This window comes from Schistocerca cancellata, chromosome 2 (assembly GCF_023864275.1).
Source record: "Schistocerca cancellata isolate TAMUIC-IGC-003103 chromosome 2, iqSchCanc2.1, whole genome shotgun sequence".
NCBI classification, from domain to species: Eukaryota; Metazoa; Arthropoda; class Insecta; order Orthoptera; family Acrididae; genus Schistocerca; species Schistocerca cancellata.
Genome location: NC_064627.1, coordinates 1051338005 through 1051362659, shown reverse-complemented (window position 1 = coordinate 1051362659; position 24655 = coordinate 1051338005). Strand labels below are relative to the sequence as shown.

Below are 24655 nucleotides of genomic sequence, written 5' to 3'. Positions count from 1 at the left end.
TGACGAACCGATTCCACAGACCGAACGTGAGGAGAGGGGCTAGTGTAATTGTTTAATACAAACCATACAAAAATGCACGGAAGTATGTTTTTTAACACAAACCTACGTTTTTTTAAATGGAACCCCGTTAGTTTTGTTAGCACATCTGAACATATAAACAAATACGTAATCAGTGCCGTTTGTTGCATTGCAAAATGTTAATTACATCCGGAGATATTGTAACCTAAAGTTGACGCTTGAGTACCACTCCACCGCTGTTCGATCGTGTGTATCGGAGAGCACTGCAACATACATCGCGTTTCTACAGAATGATCTGCCAACGTTGCTCGAAAATGTCCCACTGGAAACGCGTCGACGTATGTGGTATCAGCATGATGGTGCACCTGCACATTCTGCAATTAACAGTGGGCTGACCCTTGACAGGATGTTCGACGGGCGTTTCATAGGACGTGGAGGACGCATAAATTGGCCAGCCCGTTCTCCTGATCTTACACCTCTGGACTTCTTTCTGTCGGGTACGCTAAAGGAGAATGTGTACCGTGATGTGCCTACAACCCCAGAGGATATGAAACAACGTATTGTGGCAGCCTGCGGCGACATTACACCAGATGTACTGCGGCGTGTACGACATTCATTACGCCAGAGATTGCAATTGTGTGCAGCAAATGATGGCCACCACATTGCACATCTATTGGCCTGACTTGTCGGGACACACTCTATTCCACTCTGTAATTGAAAACGGAAACCACGTGTGTACGTGTACCTCACCCCTCATGGTAATGTACACGTGCGTCAGTGAAAAAGACCAATAAAAAGGTGTTAGCATGTGGTCGTAATGTGCTGTTCCAGTCTCTTCTGTACCTAAGGTCCATCACCGTTCCCTTTGGATCCCTAGGTAATTCGGTGCTCTCCGATACACACGATCGACAGCGGAGGAGTGGTACTCAAGCGTCAACTTTAGGTTACAATATCTCCGGATGTAATTAACATTTTACAATGCAACAAACGGTACTGATTACGTATTAGTCTATATGTTCAGATGTGCTAACAAAACTAACGGGGTTCCATTTTAAAAAAAACGTAGGTTTGTGTTAAAAAACATACTTCCGTGCATTTTTGTATGGTTTGTATTAAACAATTACACTAGCCCCTCTCCTCACGTTCGGTCTGTGGAATCGGTTCGTCAGTATTTGATGTGGTTTACGAAATATATCCAGCGGTAACGTTAGGTGACTCACCCTATATAGTACAGAAGACATCCATAACATTAGTCAGCCCTTTTAGTTGCCGTGCCGTTTCAGCACGACAACAGCCATCTGCATTCTTTCTGCATCATGTTTACAAGATTTTTCGCGTTTCGTGTCCTCCAGTGAACTTGGTCTGCCAATGTAGCTGAATGGTTAGAGCATCTGACTGCCATGTGCAGGACTCAGGTTCAGTTCCTGGTGTTGCCAGGCATTTTTCCCTGAAGGGAGGACTAAAACGGGTGCACTCAACTTCGTGGGGCTAATCGACGAGCCACCTGAATGAGAAGTAACGGCTCCAAGGCTGGGAAAGCTGACAACTCGAGATGTAGCGGTGCACTAACCACATGGCTCTCCACAGCGCATCCAAATGCCTCTGTCGGAGGACGACCCGGCCGCCGGTAGGCACCGCTCATCGTAGAGCTCCCTCCTGTTGAGCATGTTTGAGCACAGGCTGTTCGAGTTTGCACTGCTTAGAATTCCCGTTGACCAGTTGTGGCAACAGGCAGAAGCATGTGACACCACTGAAATCGTCTGTGTATGTGAGATTTCGCGGTTGCATTGTATCTACAGAAGGATACGCCGGTTGCTGGAATTATTCAAAGCTGAGAGTTAGTGTATTTCTTTATGGCTATGATCATATTGAGTATACAAAGTGAACGAGATATCTGAACGATACTTCATTTATGTGTGAGCATGACTTCTGTGACTATATTCTTTCATTTATACTATTGAATTCGGGACCACGCGCGTGGCTTCGACTTTCGTTAAACGCATTCTGCTTTTCCCTGTGTGTGAACGGCGTCCGCCTAGCAGTAGCAAATGAGAGCTGAAAATATCCGTCTGACATTTCCGGACGGGGCATCGTTAACAGGAGCGGTTTTTCACAATGTGTGGAACAAAACAGAGTCGTCAGTACTGATATGGAAAGGAGAAAAGGCCGTTATCTATTTACAGGATCTTAAAAAACGGTAGACGGGAGCGGTTCTGTCAAAGACTACAGTGGTGCAAGCTTCATAGACAACCATGCAATCCCACAGCTGCAAATGCGTCGGTTCATGCTGTTCGTCGTGGCAAAGATTCCACAAATCTTTTGTACATCTCCCGATCAAGTCAAAAATGGTTCAAATGGCTCTGAGCACTATGGGACTTAACTGCTGTGGTCATCAGTCCCCTAGAACTTAGAACTACTTAAACCTAACTAACCTAAGGACATCACACACATCCATGCCCGAGGCAGGATTCGAACCTGCGACCGTAGCGGTGGCGCGGTTCCAGACTGTAGCGCCTAGAACCGCTCGGCCACACCGGCCGGCTCCCGATCTAGTCAACAGCAGCTGTCCTCGCATTTTTTTCCAAATTACAATGGGATGCTTTCAGAGTTCTGAGGTGGTGTTTGACATACCATAGGCGGCCGCGTTGGCCGAGCGGTTCAAGGCGCTTCAGTCCGGAACCACGCGACTGCTACGGTCGCAGGTTCGAATCCTGCCTCGGGCATGGATGTGTGTGATGTCCTTAGGTTAGTTAGGTTTAAGTGGTTTTAAGTTCTAGGGGCTGATGACCTCAGATGTTAAGTCCCATAGTGCTCAGAGCCATTTGAACCATTTTGACTTACCATACGACATAAATGTCATTGATATCCGGTGGTTTTGGGGCCAGGTAACCAACATGAATTCGTATTCTTGCGTCTCACACCATCAGAGGACGGTTTTTACCTTGTGAATTTTGCTGTCAACAGTCACAGTACTACAATCATTAATGTTGCTGTAGTTTTGAAACTGTGAATGTTGACAGCAAAATTCACAAGGTAAAAACCGTCCTCTGATGGTGTGAGACGCAAGAATACGAATTCATGTTGGTTACCTGGCCCCAAAACCACCAGATATCAATGACATTTATGTCGTATGGTAAGTCAAAATGGTTCAAATGGCTCTGAGCACTATGGGACTTAACATCTGAGGTCATCAGCCCCTAGAACTTAAAACCACTTAAACCTAACTAACCTAAGGACATCACACACATCCATGCCCGAGGCAGGATTCGAACCTGCGACCGTAGCGGTGGCGCGGTTCCAGACTGTAGCGCCTAGAACCGCTCGGCCACACCGGCCGGCTCCCGATCTAGTCAACAGCAGCTGTCCTCGCATTTTTTTCCAAATTACAATGGGATGCTTTCAGAGTTCTGAGGTGGTGTTTGACATACCATAGGCGGCCGCGTTGGCCGAGCGGTTCTAGGCGCTTCAGTCCGGAACCACGCGACTGCTACGGTCGCAGGTTCGAATCCTGCCTCGGGCATGGATGTGTGTGATGTCCTTAGGTTAGTTAGGTTTAAGTGGTTTTAAGTTCTAGGGGCTGATGACCTCAGATGTTAAGTCCCATAGTGCTCAGAGCCATTTGAACCATTTTGACTTACCATACGACATAAATGTCATTGATATCCGGTGGTTTTGGGGCCAGGTAACCAACATGAATTCGTATTCTTGCGTCTCACACCATCAGAGGACGGTTTTTACCTTGTGAATTTTGCTGTCAACATTCACAGTTTCAAAACTACAGCAACATTAATGATTGTAGTACTGGCCTTCGCTTAGCGTAAATGTGGTATAGAAAGGAGTGAGGCTTTTAATCATAAAAATTTTTGACCACCTACCTATGTGATGTAAAGAATTTAATAGTTAATGTATTTAACTTCAAACACAAACTCCAAATAATAATTTTCGACTGTGTAATAATGTGATTGTTTGTGTGTGTGTGCGTGCGTGCGTGCATGTGTGTGTGTGTGTGTGTGTGTGTGTGTGTGTGTGTGTGTGTGTGTTCTGAGAGACAAAGAGACTGACCAAAGTATTAATCACTGTATGTATTAAAGTTGTAAAGCTAACCAGTTTCTCATCATACTGACACGTTTAGTTATGACGTATGGAACACGCAGTTAAAGAGATTAAACAGAGGTATGTGCAATTTCTGTATTGGAAATTTTCATGGTTTTTGGGAAGACGTCAGCCACAAGCCAAAAATTTCGTATTCCCGATTAGATGAACTGCTTACTGGCGTATGGAATTCACGAATGTAGAGAGAGAAGCGACAGATAAAACACTAGCAGCAACATTGAAAGAAACAGAGAGAGAGAGAGAGAGAGAGAGAAAGAGAGAGAAATAAATCTGTAGGAAAAGCTGTCAGACCTTTCATTGTCATAGTCATCCTCCATAAACGATCCATAGTTCGTAAATACATTTTCTTGGGGACGTATCGAGTCTCAACTTTATCTTCGATGAAAACGGAAGCTGAAGTATGAAGTAAAATTCGTCCTAAGGCCAGGACATGAACCCGAGCCTCCTGCTTACTAGGCAGAGGTGCTGTCCAGTACACCACTCCACCATGGCGGCTAACACAGCTGCGTGGATTACCCTAGTCCAACACCCTCCCTAATACAAACTTCAATTCAGACCTCAGCCCATCTTGATTTTCCACTTCATAAATCAAGAATGGATGAGGTGTGAACTGAAGTTTGTGTTAGGGAGGGCATTGGATTTGGGTACTGTGTGCAGCTGTGTTAGCCACAACAGCAGGAGGCCCAGGTTCATGTCGCGGTCTTAGCATTAATTATAATTCATTATTTCAGCTTCTGTCCTTATCCATCCATAGTTTGTTGTGCGACATGAGGTACTGCAATAGAAAAGTGTCTTGTTGGGAGTAGGTTTGTAACTGTTATATAGATTGTTTACACAATATTAAACTTTCAAAAAATGTTCAAACGTGTGTGAATTCCTAAGGGGCCAAACTGCTGAGCTGATCGGTCCCTAGATTTAAACACTACTTAAACTAACTTACGCTAAGGACATCACACACACACACACACACACACACACACACACACACATGCCCGAGGGAGGACTCGAACCTCCGGCGGGAGGGGCAGCGCCGCTCCTGGCATGGGGCCTCTAGCCGTGCAGCTACACCGCGCTGACGCACGTGTTTTATGTTATCAACATAAGAGAACTTCAGTGATAACATAAGTGGCGACCACGGCAAGCAAAAGAAACACATTCAGAATAAAATAAACACGTTACAAGATTTTAATGGCATGTCAATTAACTGAGGCTATTTGTTTTCAGTCTCCATCTACTTATTCATTCAAACCACTGTGTATTGCATGACCGATGGTATTTGCCATTTATGACGTTTTGGGTCTTCTGTATGAAGCACGGGAATTATGACTGTAACGCGTGCTGTAATTAGTCAAGTCTTGTGTTCAGTCCCCGCAGGAACGATACTTAAGAGGCTGCAGTATGTTCCTGGATTCTTCATTGCTTCTCGAAATTTTGTAAATGGGGTTCAGTGGTATGATTGTCTGTCTTCATGAATCTGCCAATTCACTTTATTCAGCATGCCAATGTCAGAGGTTTCTTTCAACGAACCTTACAAGGGAAACTCCCCCTCGCAGACCCTCCCTCCCCCACCCCCCGCCCCCTCCACCGTATTTAGTGGTAAAAGTGGTAAAATGGCCCAGTGGACAGCCCGTCCACAGATGAACACAGATCAAGTATGAAAACAGAAAGAAGGTGCACTGAACTGTGAAAAAAGAAGCAAAATAGAAATAATGAACAGGCGAAGCTCAAGAAGTTCAACATCGAGCGGCTTGCTAGAGCAACTGCGTCGTGGCTGTGTGGTGACGGTGTTGGACTGCAAAGCCGGTGATCCGTGTTCAGCTCTCTCTCTCAGGGCCTTTTTTTTCTTGCCCGTCGCAATTTGTGAACTGTCCGTTCCGTCATTGACGTGTCTGGTTCAAATGGTTCAAATGGCTCTGAGCACTATGCGACTAAACTTCTGAGGTCATCAGTCGCATAAAACTCAGAACTAATTAAACCTAACTAACCTAAGGACATCAAACACATCCATGCCCTAGGCAGGATTCGAACCTGCGACCGTAGCAGTCGCTCGGCTCCAGAATGTAGCGCCCAGAACCGCACGGCCACTCCGACCGGCCATTGACGTGTCTCTTCTCCTTCTGTGGTCTTCGCAATTGTCGTACTGTACACTGGTTATAGAATGCTAGTCATGTGGTAAGAATATATTAACGTCGCAAGTAAATGTGATGAATAGTGAGAGCTGGCGAGATGCCTCATAGACCTCTCACAGAAATGGAAACAACAAATAAACAGGCCTGAGCAATAGTACAACAAAGGAATTCGAGTCAAAACTTCCGAAACGGAACTCAAGAGGCATAACAGGTACTTTTGTAGAACGAACAGGAGGTACGTACGTCTGGACGTCCCTTCGTTACACGTCGCTGTTGCAAACAGACGTTGCACCACGATAAAGACACAAATTTGAATACACCGAACGGATACATCAACGACCGGACGGATAGTTCATAATTTTTGAAAAGAATGAAAAGGGAGGGGGCCACGAGGGAGATTTGAACCCAGATCTTCCCCTTTGCAGCCCACATAACCACGCCGCCATGCTCGATCAGTTCGCTGAATGTCGCTCATAGTGATCTTGGAGCGTTAACTGTTTCTGTTTTGCCTCTTTTTTTCCACAGTTCAGCCATCTTCTTCCTCTTTCATGCTTGATCAGTTTCTGACGGGCTATACAATTGGCCATCTTACCACTAAATCTTAAGGGGCTGCGATGTGGAGTTTCCTTTGTTATAATGTTTGCTTCACCATGCGAGGTTTTACCAGAAGAAGTACGAAAGGAGCTTAACAACTTAAAACTTCGTCTTTTTCAAGAAAAATTTAATTATATGCGTACATCTATAGTGCTGTAACAATAACATTGTAGACTTGATGATTTTATATGACGATTTTTTTCAAAGACCTATTTCTCTTTCATTCTGGAACCAAAACTAGTTGAATTTGTGTGCCAGTTGGGTCCTGGTATTCGTCCAGGTACGAGGGCAGTTCAATAAGTATTGCAACACATTTTTTTTCTCGGCCAATTTTGATTGAAAAAACCGGAAATTTCTTGTGGAATATTTTCAAACATTCCCGCTTCGTCTCGTATAGTTTCATTGACTTCCGACAGGTGGCAGCGCTGTACAGAGCTGTTAAAATGGTGTCTGTAACGGATGTGCGTTGCAAACAACGGGCAGTGATCGAGTTTCTTTTGGCGGAAAACCAGGGCATCTCAGATATTCATAGGCGCTTGCAGAATGTCTACGGTGATCTGGCAGTGGACAAAAGCACGGTGAGTCGTTGGGCAAAGCGTGTGTCATCATCGGCGCAAGGTCAAGCAAGACTGTCTGATCTCCCGCGTGCGGGCCGGCCGTGCACAGCTGTGACTCCTGCAATGGCGGAGCGTGCGAACACACTCGTTCGAGATGATCGACGGATCACCATCAAACAACTCAGTGCTCAACTTGACATCTCTGTTGGTAGTGCTGTCACAATTGTTCACCAGTTGGGATATTCAAAGGTTTGTTCCCGCTGGGTCCCTCGTTGTCTAACCGAACACCATAAAGAGCAAAGGAGAACCATCTGTGCGGAACTGCTTGCTCGTCATGTGGCTGAGGGTGACAATTTCTTGTCAAAGATTGTTACAGGCGATGAAACATGGGTTCATCACTTCGAACCTGAAAGAAAACGGCAATCAATTGAGTGGCGCCACACCCACACACCAAGAAAAAGTTTAAAGCCATACCCTCAGCCAGTAAAGTCATGGTTACAGTCTTCTGGGACGCTGAAGGGGTTATTCTGTTCGATGTCCTTCCCCATGGTCAAACGATCAACTCTAAAGAGTATTGTGCTACTCTTCAAAAATTGAAGAAACGACTTCAACGTGTTCGTAGGCTCAAAAATCTGAACGAACTTCTCCTTCTTCATGACAACGCAAGACCTCACACAAGTCTTCGCACCCGAGAGGAGCTCACAAAACTTCAGTGGACTGTTGTTCCTCATGCACCCTACAGCCCCGATCTCGCACCGTCGGATTTCCATATGTTTAGCCCAATGAAGGACGCAATCCGTGGGAGGCACTACGCGGATGATGAAGAAGTTATTGATGCAGTACGACGTTGGCTCCGACATCGACCAGTGGAATGGTACCGTGCAGGCATACAGGCCCTCATTTCAAGGTGGCGTAAGGCCGTAGCATTGAATGGAGATTACGTTGAAAAATAGTGTTGTGTAGCTAAAAGATTGGGGAATAACCTGGTGTATTTCAATGCTGAATAAAACAACCCCTGTTTCAGAAAAAAAATGTGTTGCATTACTTATTGAACTGCCCTCGTATTTTTACTGTGGAAATATATTTTTCATCCAAAATCGTAATTGTCCTCTTAGTAGGTGTCCACCTAAGTTACATGAACCGAAGTTTCGAAATCAACATCTGTTGTCATATGCTTAGTTGCAAACAAAGAAATCACCTTCTTCAACTGTGAAAAGCTTATGGACGAAAGTGGTTTTTGGATTATGTGTCTGTCACCGCAACGTGCTTCCTTGCTGGCCAACAGGGTGGTAAGTTCGTATGGTAGTGCGTTCCTGCTGGATGGTCGTTGGCGAATGTGGACGTGCCGCAGTATGGCTCCCCAAGGCATGCCGTACGTGCTCGATAGGATTCACGTCGGGAGGACACGCACGTCAGTCCAGTCGCCGAATATCTCTCGTCCCAAGAGCCCCTCTACCTGCGCTGTTCGACGTGGTCTCGCATTGTCACCCATAAAAATGAGGTCAGCGCCTGAATAGACGCACATGGGGACGGAGTACGGTGTCACAATAACAATGACAGTTGCGTGCTCCGAGCTCAAAGATTTAATACGCCAATGCAACGTTATGCCTCCCCACACCATTACACCTGGACCACCAAACCGAGCCTGTTCGACGGTGCTGGACGTACCCTCATATGGCGATTGGTGGGAACGCTTAACGCGGCCAGGAAAATTGTCGAACATGACCGTTTTAGTAGTCTAGGTGTTATGATGTGGGGAGGCATATACACTCCTGGAAATGGAAAAAAGAACACATTGACACCGGTGTGTCAGACCCACCATACTTGCTCCGGACACTGCGAGAGGGCTGTACAAGCAATGATCACACGCACGGCACAGCGGACACACCTGGAACCGCGGTGTTGGACGTCGAATGGCGCTAGCTGCGCAGCATTTGTGCACCGCCGCCGTCAGTGTCAGCCAGTTTGCCGTGGCATACGGAGCTCCATCGCAGTCTTTAACACTGGTAGCATGCCGCGACAGCGTGGACGTGAACCGTATGTGCAGTTGACGGACTTTGAGCGAGGGCGTATAGTGGGCATGCGGGAGGCCGGGTGGACGTACCGCCGAATTGCTCAACACGTGGGGCGTGAGGTCTCCACAGTACATCGATGTTGTCGCCAGTGGTCGGCGGAAGGTGCACGTGCCCGTCGACCTGGGACCGGACCGCAGCGACGCACGGATGCACGCCAAGACCGTAGGATCCTACGCAGTGCCGTAGGGGACCGCACCGCCACTTCCCAGCAAATTAGGGACACTGTTGCTCCTGGGGTATCGGCGAGGACCATTCGCAACCGTCTCCATGAAGCTGGGCTACGGTCCCGCACACCGTTAGGCCGTCTTCCGCTCACGCCCCAACATCGTGCAGCCCGCCTCCAGTGGCGTCGCGACAGGCGTGAATGGAGGGACGAATGGAGACGTGTCGTCTTCAGCGATGAGAGTCGCTTCTGCCTTGGTGCCAATGATGGTCGTATGCGTGTTTGGCGCCGTGCAGGTGAGCGCCACAATCAGAACTGCATACGACCGAGGCACACAGGGCCAACACCCGGCATCATGGTGTGGGGAGCGATCTCCTACACTGGCCGTACACCACTGGTGATCGTCGAGGGGACACTGAATAGTGCACGGTACATCCAAACCGTCATCGAACCCATCGTTCTACCATTCCTAAACCGGCAAGGGAACTTGCTGTTCCAACAGGACAATGCACGTCCGCATGTATCCCGTGCCACCCAATGTGCTCTAGAAGGTGTAAGTCAACTACCCTGGCCAGCAAGATCTCCGGATCTGTCCCCCATTGAGCATGTTTGGGACTGGATGAAGCGTCGTCTCACGCGGTCTGCACGTCCAGCACGAACGCTGGTCCAACTGAGGCGCCAGGTGGAAATGGCATGGCAAGCCGTTCCACAGGACTACATCCAGCATCTCTACGATCGTCTCCATGGGAGAATAGCAGCCTGCATTGCTGCGAAAGGTGGATATACACTGTACTAGTGCCGACATTGTGCATGCTCTGTTGCCTGTGTCTATGTGCCTGTGGTTCTGTCAGTGTGATCATGTGATGTATCTGACCCCAGGAATGTGTCAATAAAGTTTCCCCTTCCTGGGACAATGAATTCACGGTGTTCTTATTTCAATTTCCAGGAGTGTAGTTGCATCAGCTTGCTGATCTCCAAACCTTTGACCACTGTACATTCATCGACCATCGTTAGTGTGACTCCTTCCCCATGTGCTTCTTTTCACGGGTGCATTCGTCCGTGACTTCCTTTTTATGGATGACGGTGCGCGATTGCGACGAACAGCACAGGTGGAGGATGTGAGGTAACGGACGAGCTGTGGCATCCTGAAAATATTCTGAGTTCGGAGTTGGCGTGGCCGCGCCGACCGTTCGGCAGGTCGACCGCGTGGTGCCGGACAATAGGGGTAGCCCCGGCGCATGGTCCAGGCCGCGCGGCTGGGAATTCCATGTTGACGCTGTGGTGAGGACTGTGCTTTGTGTCGATGGAGGAGATTTGTATTCCGGTAGTGCCAAAGACGGTGGACGTTGTGAAACCATAATGGCAGACATTTCACAGTTCATATAGAAATTAACAATAGCAAGAGGAACCTTAAAAAGAAACATGTATGTTGCCATTATTTGCACGACAATTCTGATGGTGTAATCATATTTTCAATATCTTTATTAGTTTAAAGTTTAGTGTCTGACTGTAAATTATACAAGTAAAACCCAGCAACGAATTACCAAAATCTAAACGGTTCATCCGATTTTGTCGATCGACGTGTCTTTAGAAAGCTATTAGTGTAAACCTAAATTGGTATGAATTACAGGCATGCAACTTCAATAGTACGTGAGTTATTGGAGTCAAAGTGGCCGATTACTACTGATCGCGTCAGGCCAAAAGAACTCCACAGTAACACGAAAAAACGGTGGCAGCATGCTTATAATTATATTTGTTCGTCTATGTCTTTGTTTATATCCGATATATCCTATTGATGAAGAAATTGGTTAAGTATTTACTGTGTTTTAGAAAGCACAGAGACATTACGCTACTGCCCTACCTTTTGTTTCCATTCCTTTTGTAGATGTTTATTTGATTTGTTTATGTTTTTAATAATGTGTGTTAGAGCGTGTTTATCGTCCAGCCGTAGGAATATTTACTTAATTTCAAGTTATCTAAATGTAAATCCAGTATTTCGAATTTGTCTCATTATGTTTATGAGTATGCGTTGGCTTGGAGACAGGGCGGGAGCGCTCTAGCCAATCACAGCGATCGTTACACAGGACACGGGGGAGACCTGGACGGTACGGGAGAGGACTCGGGAGAGTTCTGAACAGTGCGCCGCGAGGAACAGTCGCACAGGACACGGAGTCGTGGACAGTACAGCGCGACGGACGCAGAGCTGCGAGAAAGGCTTGGAGTGTGGAGCAGTTTGCGCGTGGTCGCGGGAGATAGAAATATTTCGTAGTGCCGACTTGTGCGCTTGTGAGACTTCCGTTGCTTCTGCAGTGAAGACGTTGTATGCGTTTAGAAGTGAATGTCTCGCGAGCTATGTTGTTGTTCATAACTAATTACGTGAAGTAGGAATCTATTGTTTCCCTGTTATTCAACTTATATTTTATTTAATTGCAGGACCACCGACAGCAATAAGTGTTTTACAGTAATAAAGGGCATTCTTAAAGATACTTCTGCTATCGTACTCATCACTTGAAGTCGCTAAAATAGTACCTGCAGATTTTACTGAATTGCAGTCTTTTATTTATAAATTTCTATGTAACATTCAAAATTCGCAATTGCCGAGTAATAGGAACCTTCGACCATTCGGTTCATGTGGCTATTCATTTTGTATACTGTAGACTCAACAGTATTTGGGTTGTAATGCGGCAACTACGTATCACAGCCCCTAGACAACGAAACCAGCCAAAAGTTTTAATATTTCAACTCTGAGCTTGAGGGTACGTAGTTGAGGGCCACCACATCACACGTTTCTTTGAAATCCCGCACGGAGCTCTTCGACAAAGAAGATATTTGGCGAATGGAGTGGTCTGCCCATTGGCCCGACTCAAAACCCATCGCGCACGTGTGGGATGCCTTGGGGAGACGTACTGTGGCACGCCTAAATGCGCCAACGATCATTCAGCAGTTGTCAGCCGCGCTAGTAGAGGAATGGAACGCCATTCCAACAGAACTCGTTACCAACCTTTTGACCGGTATGGGAGCACGTTGCAGAGCATGTACTGCTGACCATGGTGATCACACACCCTACTAAGTACCATGTCCTGCAGACTGTAATGTGCAGGGGACCATCATATATCGTGATGACTTGCCTGTAATTACTGTCTTTCAATAAAAGTGTCATTTCTGTTCGTCTTATTGCGTATGCCTTTCAGTTACGTTCTGTACTATACTGTTGTAGTTCTTTCTACACTCCAGGAAATGGAAAAAAGAACACATTGACACCGGTGTGTCAGACCCACCATACTTGCTCCGGACACTGCGAGAGGGCTGTACAAGCAATGATCACACGCACGGCACAGCGGACACACCAGGAACCGCGGTGTTGGCCGTCGAATGGCGCTAGCTGCGCAGCATTTGTGCACCGCCGCCGTCAGTGTCAGCCAGTTTGCCGTGGCATACGGAGCTCCATCGCAGTCTTTAACACTGGTAGCATGCCGCGACAGCGTGGACGTGAACCGTATGTGCAGTTGACGGACTTTGAGCGAGGGCGTATAGTGGGCATGCGGGAGGCCGGGTGGACGTACCGCCGAATTGCTCAACACGTGGGGCGTGAGGTGTCCACAGTACATCGATGTTGTCGCCAGTGGTCGGCGGAAGGTGTACGTGCCCGTCGACCTAGGACCGGACCGCAGCGACGCACGGATGCACGCCAAGACCGTAGGATCCTACGCAGTGCCGTAGGGGACCGCACCGCCACTTCCCAGCAAATTAGGGGCACTGTTGCTCCTGGGGTATCGGCGAGGACCATTCGCAACCGTCTCCATGACGCTGGGCTACGGTCCCGCACACCGTTAGGCCGTCTTCCGCTCACGCCCCAACATCGTGCAGCCCGCCTCCAGTGGTGTCGCGACAGGCATGAATGGAGGGACGAATGGAGACGTGTCGTCTTCAGCGATGAGAGTCGCTTCTGCCTTGGTGCCAATGATGGTCGTATGCGTGTTTGGCGCCGTGCAGGTGAGCGCCACAATCAGGACTGCATACGACCGAGGCACACAGGGCCAACACCCGGCATCATGGTGTGGGGAGCGATCTCCTACACTGGCCGTACACCACTGGTGATCGTCGAGGGGACACTGAATAGTGCACGGTACATCCAAACCGTCATCGAACCCATCGTTCTACCATTCCTAGACCGGCAAGGGAACTTGCTGTTCCAACAGCACAATGCACGTCCGCATGTATCCCGTGCCACCCAACGTGCTCTAGAAGGTGTAAGTCAACTACCCTGGCCAGCAAGATCTCCGGATCTGTCCCCCATTGAGCATGTTTGGGACTGGATGAAGCGTCGTCTCACGCGGTCTGCACGTCCAGCACGAGCGCTGGTCCAACTGAGGCGCCAGGTGGAAATGGCATGGCAAGCCGTTCCACAGGACTACATCCAGCATCTCTACGATCGTCTCCATGGGAGAATAGCAGCCTGCATTGCTGCGAAAGGTGGATATACAATGTACTAATGCCGACATTGTGCATGCTCTGTTGCCTGTGTCTATGTGCCTGTGGTTCTGTCAGTGTGATCATGTGATGTATCTGACCCCAGGAATGTGTCAATAAAGTTTCCCCTTACTGGGACAATGAATTCACGGTGTTCTTATTTCAATTTCCAGGAGTGTATGTGTGGTCCAAGTTTCATCTAGCTACGAGGGTAATCCCAAAAGTAAGGTCTCCTATTTTTTATAAGTGCAGAATTCTGTTGGAGTGGCAGTTGGTCACTATTATGAATAGTGCATTACGCGCTGTGTGTAAACATGCGCACGCAGCGCTGAGGCGCTGTCTTGGCTTGGCAGCCGTTGAGAATGGAGCTCCCGCTGCATGTTACCGCCAAGTGCGAATTGCGCGCAGCTATTCGGTTTTTGAACGCAAAGGGCATTGCGTCGATTGAAATCCATCGCCAATTGATGGAAGTGTATGGTGAGTCATGCATGGATGTCAAAACTGTTCGTAAGTGGTGTAGAGTGTTTGCAGCTCTTCACGACGAACAAAGGAGCGGGAGACCGGCAATTTCTGAGGAGACAGTGTTGATGGTTGAGCAAAGCATGCGTGAAGATCGGCGGATCACCCTGGACGATCTCTGCACGTTGGTTCCTGAGGTTTCCCGAAGCACCGCTCACAGAATTTTAACGGAAACATTGAACTACCGGAACGTGTGCGCAAGATGGGTGCCACGCAAGCTGACTGCGGACCACATGCGGCAACGAGTTGATGCTTCCCACGCATTTCTTCACCGCCTTGCAGCCGAACAGGACAACTTTCCGGACTCAACTGTCACGGGTGACGAAACCTTGGCATACCACTTTACACCTGAGACCAAGCAACAATCACGCCAGTGGCGGGTCCGCCGCTCGTGGTCTCGCGGTAGCGTTCTCGCTTCCCGAGCACGGCGTACCGGGTTCGATTCCCGGCGGCGTCAGGGATTTTCACCTGCCTCGAGATGACTGGGTGTTTGTGTTGTCCTCATCATTTCATCATCATCCAGGAAAGTGGCGAAATTGGACTGAGCAAAGGTTGGGAAATTGTACGGGCGCTGATAACCACGCAGTTGAGCGCCCCACAAACCAAACATCATCATCATCACGCCAGTGGCGGCATCCTTCTTCGCCAAAGCCGCGGAAATTCAAACAAAAACGGGACCACAATTACCGCTGACAGGTACTGTGAGACTCTGAAAAAACTCAAACTGGCAATTCAGATCCGGAGAAGAGGAATGTTGAGCAAGGGCGTACACATCCTCCATGACAACGCTCGCCCACACATCGCTCGGCAAACCATTGCTTTCCTGCAACAGTTTCAGTGGAATACCATCACCCACTCACCCTATAGTCCTGACTTGGCACCCAGTGACTATCACCTGTTCCCTAGGTTAAAAGAATATTTGGCCGGAAAGCGATTCAGCTCCGACGAGGTGAAAGAAGAGGTTCATACCTTTCTGAACAGCATGGCGGCGAGCTGGTATGACATGGGCATACAAAAACTTCCACAGCGTCTACAAAAATGCATCGACGGAAATGGTGATTATGTCGAAAAATAGCTAAATGTTCAAGCTGTAAGCTGATGTGAACCACTGTAGAAATAAACAGGTCTATGTACTTATAAAAAAATAGGAGACCTTACTTTTGGGATTACCCTCGTACGTTTCTTGGCAGTAACGCAACTGAGAAAGTTACTTTCGTCTTTAAGTTTTGCACATCAGTGCATGTAGGAAGGTTATTGGGTGGACCGATACTGTTAACATACACATACGTAGACCAAGCACTCTTCGATCAAAATATTGTAAGGACTCACATATAAATGTTTTGTGGACTGAGTAGGAGTGGGTGTTATCTACTACAACGCATATGTTGCTAGGCACCTGTTGTAGGTGCTTTGCTATTGACCAGCACGAATGTCGCAAAATCGAATCTGCACGAAAAAGAGAGAATCTGTGCACTGTTTTGTGAAAGCCGTAGTGTCAGAAATAAGGATAGCGTAAAGGACCTTGTTAACGACTGAAATACGTAAAACGGTATATTCCTCGAAGACAAGTCTTATTCGTCTCTATTAACTCATAGCTTGCGTTTATAAAAGAAAGACTCCGACTGACAGTCAGATCCCTCGGTGGAGGAGGACGGTTTTGGTACATGAGATGTGTGTGAAGAAGACATACAACATTTCTGTTAGTGAGAACGTGTTCAATAGATCGTACTCGAGTAAAACGTTCTGACTGGAACTCGCCAACTGACTAATAATAGGACACATCTTTCTTTTAAAATGGAAAAAAAGTATTTATATATCTTCATACTGAGCATTTACAGTTTTTTCCTGTAAAAAGGATTAACTGTCTCTATTCAAGAATCCCTCTGTGGCATAGAAAAACATTCTTAATCCTCATTTAAGCCGCGCGGGGTAGCCGAGCTGCCTAGGGGCGCCTTGTCACGGTCCGCGCGGCTGCCCCCGTCGGGGGTTCGAGTCCTCCCTCGGACATGGGTGTGTGTGTTGTCCTTAGCGTAAGTTAGTTCAAATTAGATTAACTAGTGTGCAAGCTTAGGGACCGATGACCTCAGCAGTTTGGTCCCATACGACCTTACCACAAATTTACAATCTTCATTTGGAAACACTGTTAAAAAATACATCGGCTCAACCACTTGTTTATAATGTAAAACACTAAGATTGACGCGTTTCGGAAGTCAAGCTTCCATCATCAGAATAATAAAAAGTAAAAGAACCTGTTAAAACTCGCTAAAATGGAACGTGCACCAGGCACATTAAAATTGATAATAAAATTAAAACTTCGTGGCTACTTCCCTTGTTGCAGCCGTGTCTTCCAAGGTACATCGCCACATAGTCGTCAAAATATAAAAAACTCTAAAATGATGTCGCCTATGGTGTTCAACATCTAACCACATGGCTCGCTTCTCTATCGTCGTAAACCGCCCGTGCGTCTTCGTTGATACCACACACCACGTAGCCAAACACGAGTGTCGTGGTTAGATATTGAACACCATAGGCGACACCATTTTAGAGTTTTTATATTTTGACGACTATGTGGAGATGCACCTTGGAAGACACGGCTGCAACAAGGGAAGTTGCCACGAAGTTTTAATTTTATTATCAATTTTAATGTGCCTGGTGCATGTTCCATTTTAGCGAGTTTTAACAGGTTCTTTTACTTTTCATTATTCTGATGATGGAAGCCTGACTTCTGAAACGCGTCAGTCTTAGTGTTTTACACTATAAACAAGTGGTTGAGCCGATATATTTTTTAACATTGACATTCACAACCACGACCTCTCATCCAGTATGGATGAAATCAAAATTTGAAAACACTTCTACTGTCTATCAGACATTTTATTTCAATGGGTACTTTTGTCAAAGAGTTTTATAGCTGTATATTTCACACATTTATGAGCCAAAGAGACAAGAAATAATAAACAGGATTGGAAATTCTATGTCCTTAGGTGTATATATTGATGAAAACTTAAAATGGAAAAATCATATAACAGACATGTTAAAACGTTTAATTTCAGCTAGTCTTGCCATAAAAATAAAAGTAAACTTCGTGGATATATGAAGGGCTTATTTCAATAGTGGTACAAGTCCATTACCTCCACTTTTCTGTCTGTAATGCTTCTGAAATTAATGAGCCAAACAAACAGAAAGAAAGGTTCATCTCTAGCAAGAAGCCGTATGCTTGAATATTTCTGGTATCTCAACTGCAGATTTTTCAGCGCTCATTTAACTTTAGGCCTCTATACCTCAATATGAACAAAAATGGATTTATACCACTATTGAAATAAGCCCTTCATTTAAGTCAGTAAGTTAAAATGTTTTGAATATTCATTCACTGATGTCTTATAGGATCGTCTCTGGTTTGTTCCCATACTCAACGAAGCTTTCAAAGGAAAGTTGGACACTGAAATCTTGCAATAATAGGATTTGCTACTATGTGATGAACACAACAGCCTTGTGTTCTTTCAATAGTGAAGATAACATCCAGTTATCAGTCAACAGTGGGGTATATAAAATCACTTGTCCTGATTGTGCTAAGTCAACTGGGCAGAGACATAGCAAATAGGTTGGCTGAGCATGAACGCAGTTGGAGGTTGCTCAATACACCAAATTTGCTGAGCATGTGCTGAATGAGGCTCACAGCTACCAACCACAGTCCTATGTCCTTCACTTAGCTAATAAAGACAAGATACTCAACCTGTTAGAAGCCCTGGAAATCAACAAGCATCTAGTCCATAGTCTTGATTTAATACTAAAAGACCAAACACAGTTCAGTATTTCCGCTCTGCTACACTTCACTTAGTCCTCACAGTTTTCCAGAGCTTTCCATACTGAGCTCCTTTCTATTCATCTATTTTTCCTGCATTAAGTTATTGTGTCATGATTGCTAATAAATTCTGTTATTGCAGTTGTCGGCTACAACACCAAAAAGGAATCCCTTCTCAGTTTTTGGCAAGATCAATGTGTAGTCTTTTTTATGTAATATAGATAAGGATAAAGAACAGGTAGAACGAAGGGAACTTGATTTCAATTTCTGTAACTGAACTTTATTTCAGTTTCTATGATAATGTGTCAGAACGCAACAACTTTAATCTTGCTGCAATTAAGAGCACACGGACACAGACTGACTAATTTATTTTGCGATGATTCCTCTTCCTTTTCATTTATAACCATCAAGCTGTTCTAGCAAGAAACGATGGAAGAATCAGTTAATATGAATCCATCTGAATTTGAGACTAATAGAGTATTACCCTTTAATGAATCTTTGGCACATAAAGGTGTGAAATATAGAGCTATAAAACTATTTGACGTACTCCCCACTGAAATAAAATGTCTGATACACAGCAGAAGCGTTTTCAAATGAAGATTACCAATGTTTTTCCATACCGCAGAGGGATTCTTGTATAGACATAGTTAATAATTTTTACAGAAAAAAACTGTAAATGGTCAGCATGTAGATATACAAATATTTTTTCCATTTTGAAAGAAAGATGTGTTCTATTATTATTTTTGACAGCACAAAACTGGTTTTCAAGATTTAGAGCTAGCCCTTTAGTGCAAAACCAGTCTGTAGCTCACACAAAAATTTCATTTGCCACTTTCTCTGTTGATACTTCTTTGATTGGCTTCACAACAATGATTGTCCATCTGAAACCAAGAATAACTCTGCCTCCCGATTAAATGAAATTATAGGTAATACATATAAGGCAAGAATAGTAGTGGACTAGTGATCCACACCAAGGAGTCGAGAATACAGGAGAAAATGTGGTAAAATATACATACCGTCTTTCTGTCTTCTCCAAGACAAGACTGTATGAATTCAAGTTCTTGACTGGTGATTCTTTTGTCTTCTAAAGGATCCTCAGCGATACACATGAACCATACGACGTACCACAACACAGCAATTGCTCCTGAAAATAAACGTTGAGGTGATACTTGAACAATGAAACAGAAATGCCAATACACACACCAGTCATCGGTTTTATAAGTCTCTGTGGTAACAAAAGGGTTAACAAATTAAAGATAGCGACCAAGCTCGGTTACTCATACCCATGTACATACACAAGGGATTTTGGCATTCTAAAATATTAAATTATCTATGGATGTTAATTATCTAAAGACGGATGACATGTACCTGAAATCCTCAACAGTAATGGAAAAAGTTAAGTAAATAGTAAATTGAAAAAAGTATTCATATCCTTCTTCAAGTACAGCATTATTCTAAATGCTGGAAGTACACATTTAATTCGTTTTAAGGAAAAATATGGTTAAGCTGAAGACTGGATTAAAATCACAGCAGGTTATGGCTAAATGGATATTTTGTGCATATTTAAGTGGCTACTTTTTTGTCTTTCGTGATGAGTAAATGATTCTTCTGACGTGGAAATAACACGAAGAAAGCATGTTATTCTCTATGCCGTATGATCGTAACTTTATTCGTAAGATGCTCCTCAGGTTTGTGGAAATATATCATCCGAGACGCTTTACCTTTTTTTCAGAAATAACGTTTGAGAGGGAAGCTCAGATTTCAACTTTAACAAACTGTTGTCGAGTACTGCTTGAGTCAAAGAAGACTTAGTCCGTCTACCGTTCGCTGATTTTCTCGAGAAGTGATAAGTGGTTGAATATTATAAAAAGTCACCAGTATTCTCAAATTGATTTCTAATTTATTGAAACCCTTCTAAAATATCATGTTGTAATTCTGGATCGTACCAGAATTAGACATTACGAGTAGTCAGTGGTAAAGGGTGAAAACAGTTTGAAAACACGGTTTTTCCTGTTAATTTCTCTGTTTTCAAGGGCTTCAAGCAGATGAAGGCTTATTAAGTGGGCACAGGCAGCAGATCAGTTACGATAATTTCTTTCGTCTTTTATTATTTCATAGAAATTACAGACAAATCTTTAATCTAGTATTTTACTACAATGCTACGTGACTTGGTAAAAATATTTCCAGGCTAGAGTTGCTGCCATTCTGCAATACAACGGATGTTTGAGGAGGCAACGAGGAACTGCCGTACACAGGCCACGTGGAGCACGAGTCTTGTACACTGCACGTACTCGCGTTCCTTGAGCCATCAGACACAGATACAGGGGCATTATTGTCTCATACAGCACTAATCTTTTTCCCATTTTCTATAAAAACGCAATTATTTAAACGAATGCAAATTTTACAAATAAAAATTACTCCTTTTTTAAAAAACGTTTATTTAAGAGCGAAAAAATTTAGCACTGCTGCTATTGCTAATTGATATTTAGTTTCCTTTATCGCATACTAGTAAAAAATAAAAAAAAATATCTGTTATAACCGCGAACAGAAAGATACCGAAAAACACCGGTTATTCGGAACTAAAATACTAGTATCGGTTTTAACCAGTCGGTTTTTTCCGTCCCTTTAACAAAGCCTGTCTCCGATTCCTGTCGGTTAGGATATTTTCACGATCACTGTTCTTACACCGTGTTACAAAGCTGTAAGTGAGTGGTACACCGTTTCTTATAGAAGCGTTGAACATGCTGCGTTGGTACAGCAAAAATCTGGCAACTTCATTGGCAGTCTACTCATGGGCACGTCCAGACACGGTAGCTCCTTCCTGTTCAAGTGGTTCAAATGACTCTGAGCACTATGGGACTCAACATCTTAGGTCATAAGTCCCCTAGAACTTAGAACTATTTAAACCTAACTAACCTAAGGACATCACACACACCCATGCCCGAGGCAGGATTCGAACCTGCGACCGTAGCAGTCCCGCGGTTCCGGACTGCAGCGCCAGAACCGCACGGCCACCGCGGCCGGCAGCTCCTTCCTGTCTTTTTGTCATGTCTCCACGCCTAAGCGTCTCGCAGCAGTCATTCCCTGCAAACTGTAGTCTGTAATTTACTCCAGTTCATTTAAAACCAAGGAGTACCATCAAAGGAGTCTAGCAGTCTTATGATTCATTTCTTTTCTTGGAAACAGGCTCTTTCTGCCCTATGTAAGTTACCGGCCTTGCCGTATCGGTAACACCGGTACCCGTCAGATCTCGGAAGTTAAACGTTATCGGGCTTGATTAGCACTTGGATGGGTGACCGTCTGGTCTGCCGAGCGCTGTTGGCAAACGGTTTGCACTCAGCCCCTGTGTCGCCAATTGAGGAGCTACCTGGTAGGGAAGTAGCGGCTCCGGTCACAAAAGCTGATAACGGCCGGGAGAGCTGTGTGCTGACCAAGTGCCCCTCCATATCTTCATCCAGTGACGCCTGTGGTCTGAGAATGACACGGCGGTCGGTCGGTGCCGTTGGGCCTTCAAGGCCTGTTCGAACGGAGTTTTATATACATAATGAATGACGATATCCATGGAAGGAAACTTGTCTACGGATGAATGAGTAAATAAATAAATAAACGAAGAAAGAAAAACTAAACTGGACAAGGCATACAAAGTAGTGTGGAATCATTACAACAAGAACTCTATCTCACAAGAAGCCAAATTACGCCACGGTGGTGCTCCGCGAGGCAGAGACCACACTAATCCTAGGGCATACACGTATCAGGCAATTAGAAAAAGTAGAACGGAAAATACTTAGGAAAATATTTGGCGCAACTGACAAGAATGGAATAAGGATCAAGAAACCTACAGAGGAACTATACAAACATACGGAGACAATCACAGAAAATATTAGAAAACACAGACTACAATTCTATGGACACCTATACAGAATGCCATCATACAGACTGACGAAACAGATCTTCGACGGGGTAACCACTACAAACAACAAATGGGTGGCAGAGGTAAAAAAAGAATGGCTCTGAGCACTATGGGACTTAACATCTGAGGTCATCAGTCCCCTAGAACTTAGAACTACTTAAACCTAACAAACATCCATGCCCGAGACAGGATTCGAAACTGCGACTGTAGCGGTCGCGCGGTTCCAGACTGAAGCGCCTAGAACGGCTCGGCCACACCGGCCGGCTATGAGCCAAAGAGAAAACAAATACACTCCTCGAAATTGAAATAAGAACACCGTGAATTCATTGTCCCAGGAAGGGGAAACTTTATTGACACATTCCTGGGGTCAGATACATCACATGATCACACTGACAGAACCACAGGCACATAGACACAGGCAACAGAGCATGCACAATGTCGGCACTAGTACAGTGTATATCCACCTTTCGCAGCAATGCAGGCTGCTATTCTCCCATGGAGACGATCGTAGAGATGCTGGATGTAGTCCTGTGGAACGGCTTGCCATGCCATTTCCACCTGGCGCCTCAGTTGGACCAGCGTTCGTGCTGGACGTGCAGACCGCGTGAGACGACGCTTCATCCAGTCCCAAACATGCTCAATGGGGGACAGATCCGGAGATCTTGCTGGCCAGGGTAGTTGACTTACACCTTCTAGAGCACGTTGGGTGGCACGGGATACATGCGGACGTGCATTGTCCTGTTGGAACAGCAAGTTCCCTTGCCGGTCTAGGAATGGTAGAACGACGGGTTCGATGACGGTTTGGATGTACCGTGCACTATTCAGTGTCCCCTCCACGATCACCAGTGGTGTACGGCCAGTGTAGGAGATCGCTCCCCACACCATGATGCCGGGTGTTGGCCCTGTGTGCCTCGGTCGTATGCAGTCCTGATCGTGGCGCCCACCTGCACGGCGCCAAACACGCATACGACCATCATTGGCACCAAGGCGGAAGCGACTCTCATCGCTGAAGACGACACGTCTCCATTCGTCCCTCCATTCACGCCTGTCGCGACACCACTGGAGGCGGGCTGCACGATGTTGGGGCGTGAGCGGAAGACGGCCTAACGGTGTGCGGGACCGTAGCCCAGCTTCATGGAAACGGTTGCGAATGGTCCTCGCCGATACCCCAGGAGCAACAGTGTGCCTAATTTGCTGGGAAGTGGCGGTGCGGTCCCCTACGGCACTGCGTAGGTTCCTACGGTCTTGGCGTGCATCCGTGCGTCGCTGCGGTCCGGTCCCAGGTCGACGGGCAGGTGCACCTTCCGCCGACCACTGGCGACAACATCGATGTACTGTGGAGACCTCACGCCCCACGTGTTGAGCAATTCGGCGGTACGTCCACCCGGCCTCCCGCATGCCCACTATACGCCCTCGCTCAAAGTCCGTCAACTGCACATACGGTTCGCGTCCACGCTGTCGCGGCATGCTACCAGTGTTAAAGACTGCGATGGAGCTCCGTATGCCACGGCAAACTGGCTGACACTGACGGCGGCGGTGCACAAATGCTGCGCAGCTAGCGCCATTCGACGGCCAACACCGCGGTTCCTGGTGTGTCCGCTGTGCCGTGCGTGTGATCATTGCTTGTACAGCCCTCTCGCAGTGTCCGGAGCAAGTATGGTGGGTCTGACACACCGGTGTCAATGTGTTCTTTTTTCCATTTCCAGGAGTGTAAATAAATAAACGAAGAAAGAAAAACTAAACTGGACAAGGCATACAAAGTAGTGTGGAATCATTACAACAAGAAGTCTATCTCACAAAAAGGCAAATTACCCCACGGTGGTGCTCCCCGAGGCGCTATATGCAGCAGAGACCACACTAATCCTAGGGCATACACGTATCAGGCAATTAGAAAAAGTAGAACGGAAAATACTTAGGAAAATATTTGGCGCAACTAACAAGAATGGAATATGGCTCAAGAAACCTACAGAGGAACTATGCAAACATACAGAGACAATCACAGAAAAGATTAGAAAACACAGACTACAATTGTATGGACACCTATACAGAATGCCATCATACAGACTGACCAAACAGATCTTTGACTGGGTAACCACTAGAAACAACAAATGGGTGGCAGAGGTAAAAAAAGAATGGCTCTGAGCACTATGGGACTTAACATCTGAGGTCATCAGTCACCTAGATCTTAGAACTACTTAAATCTAACTAACCTAAGGACATCACACACATCCATGCCCGAGGCAGGATTCGAAACTGCGACCGTAGCGGTCGCGCGGTTCCAGACTGAAACGCCTAGAACGGCTCGGCC

The 24655-nt window shown here is 46.0% G+C and overlaps 1 protein-coding gene across 1 annotated transcript in view; it reads right to left on the bottom strand.

Moving 5' to 3' along the window:
* The window catches only part of LOC126163035 (vesicular glutamate transporter 2-like), a 181937-nt gene that overhangs the window by 36513 nt on the left and 120769 nt on the right, over positions 1-24655 (bottom strand). The window contains exon 6 of the mRNA XM_049919908.1: positions 19454-19581. Within this exon, the coding sequence (XP_049775865.1) occupies positions 19454-19581 (128 nt within the window). The remainder of the gene's footprint in view (positions 1-19453; positions 19582-24655) is intronic.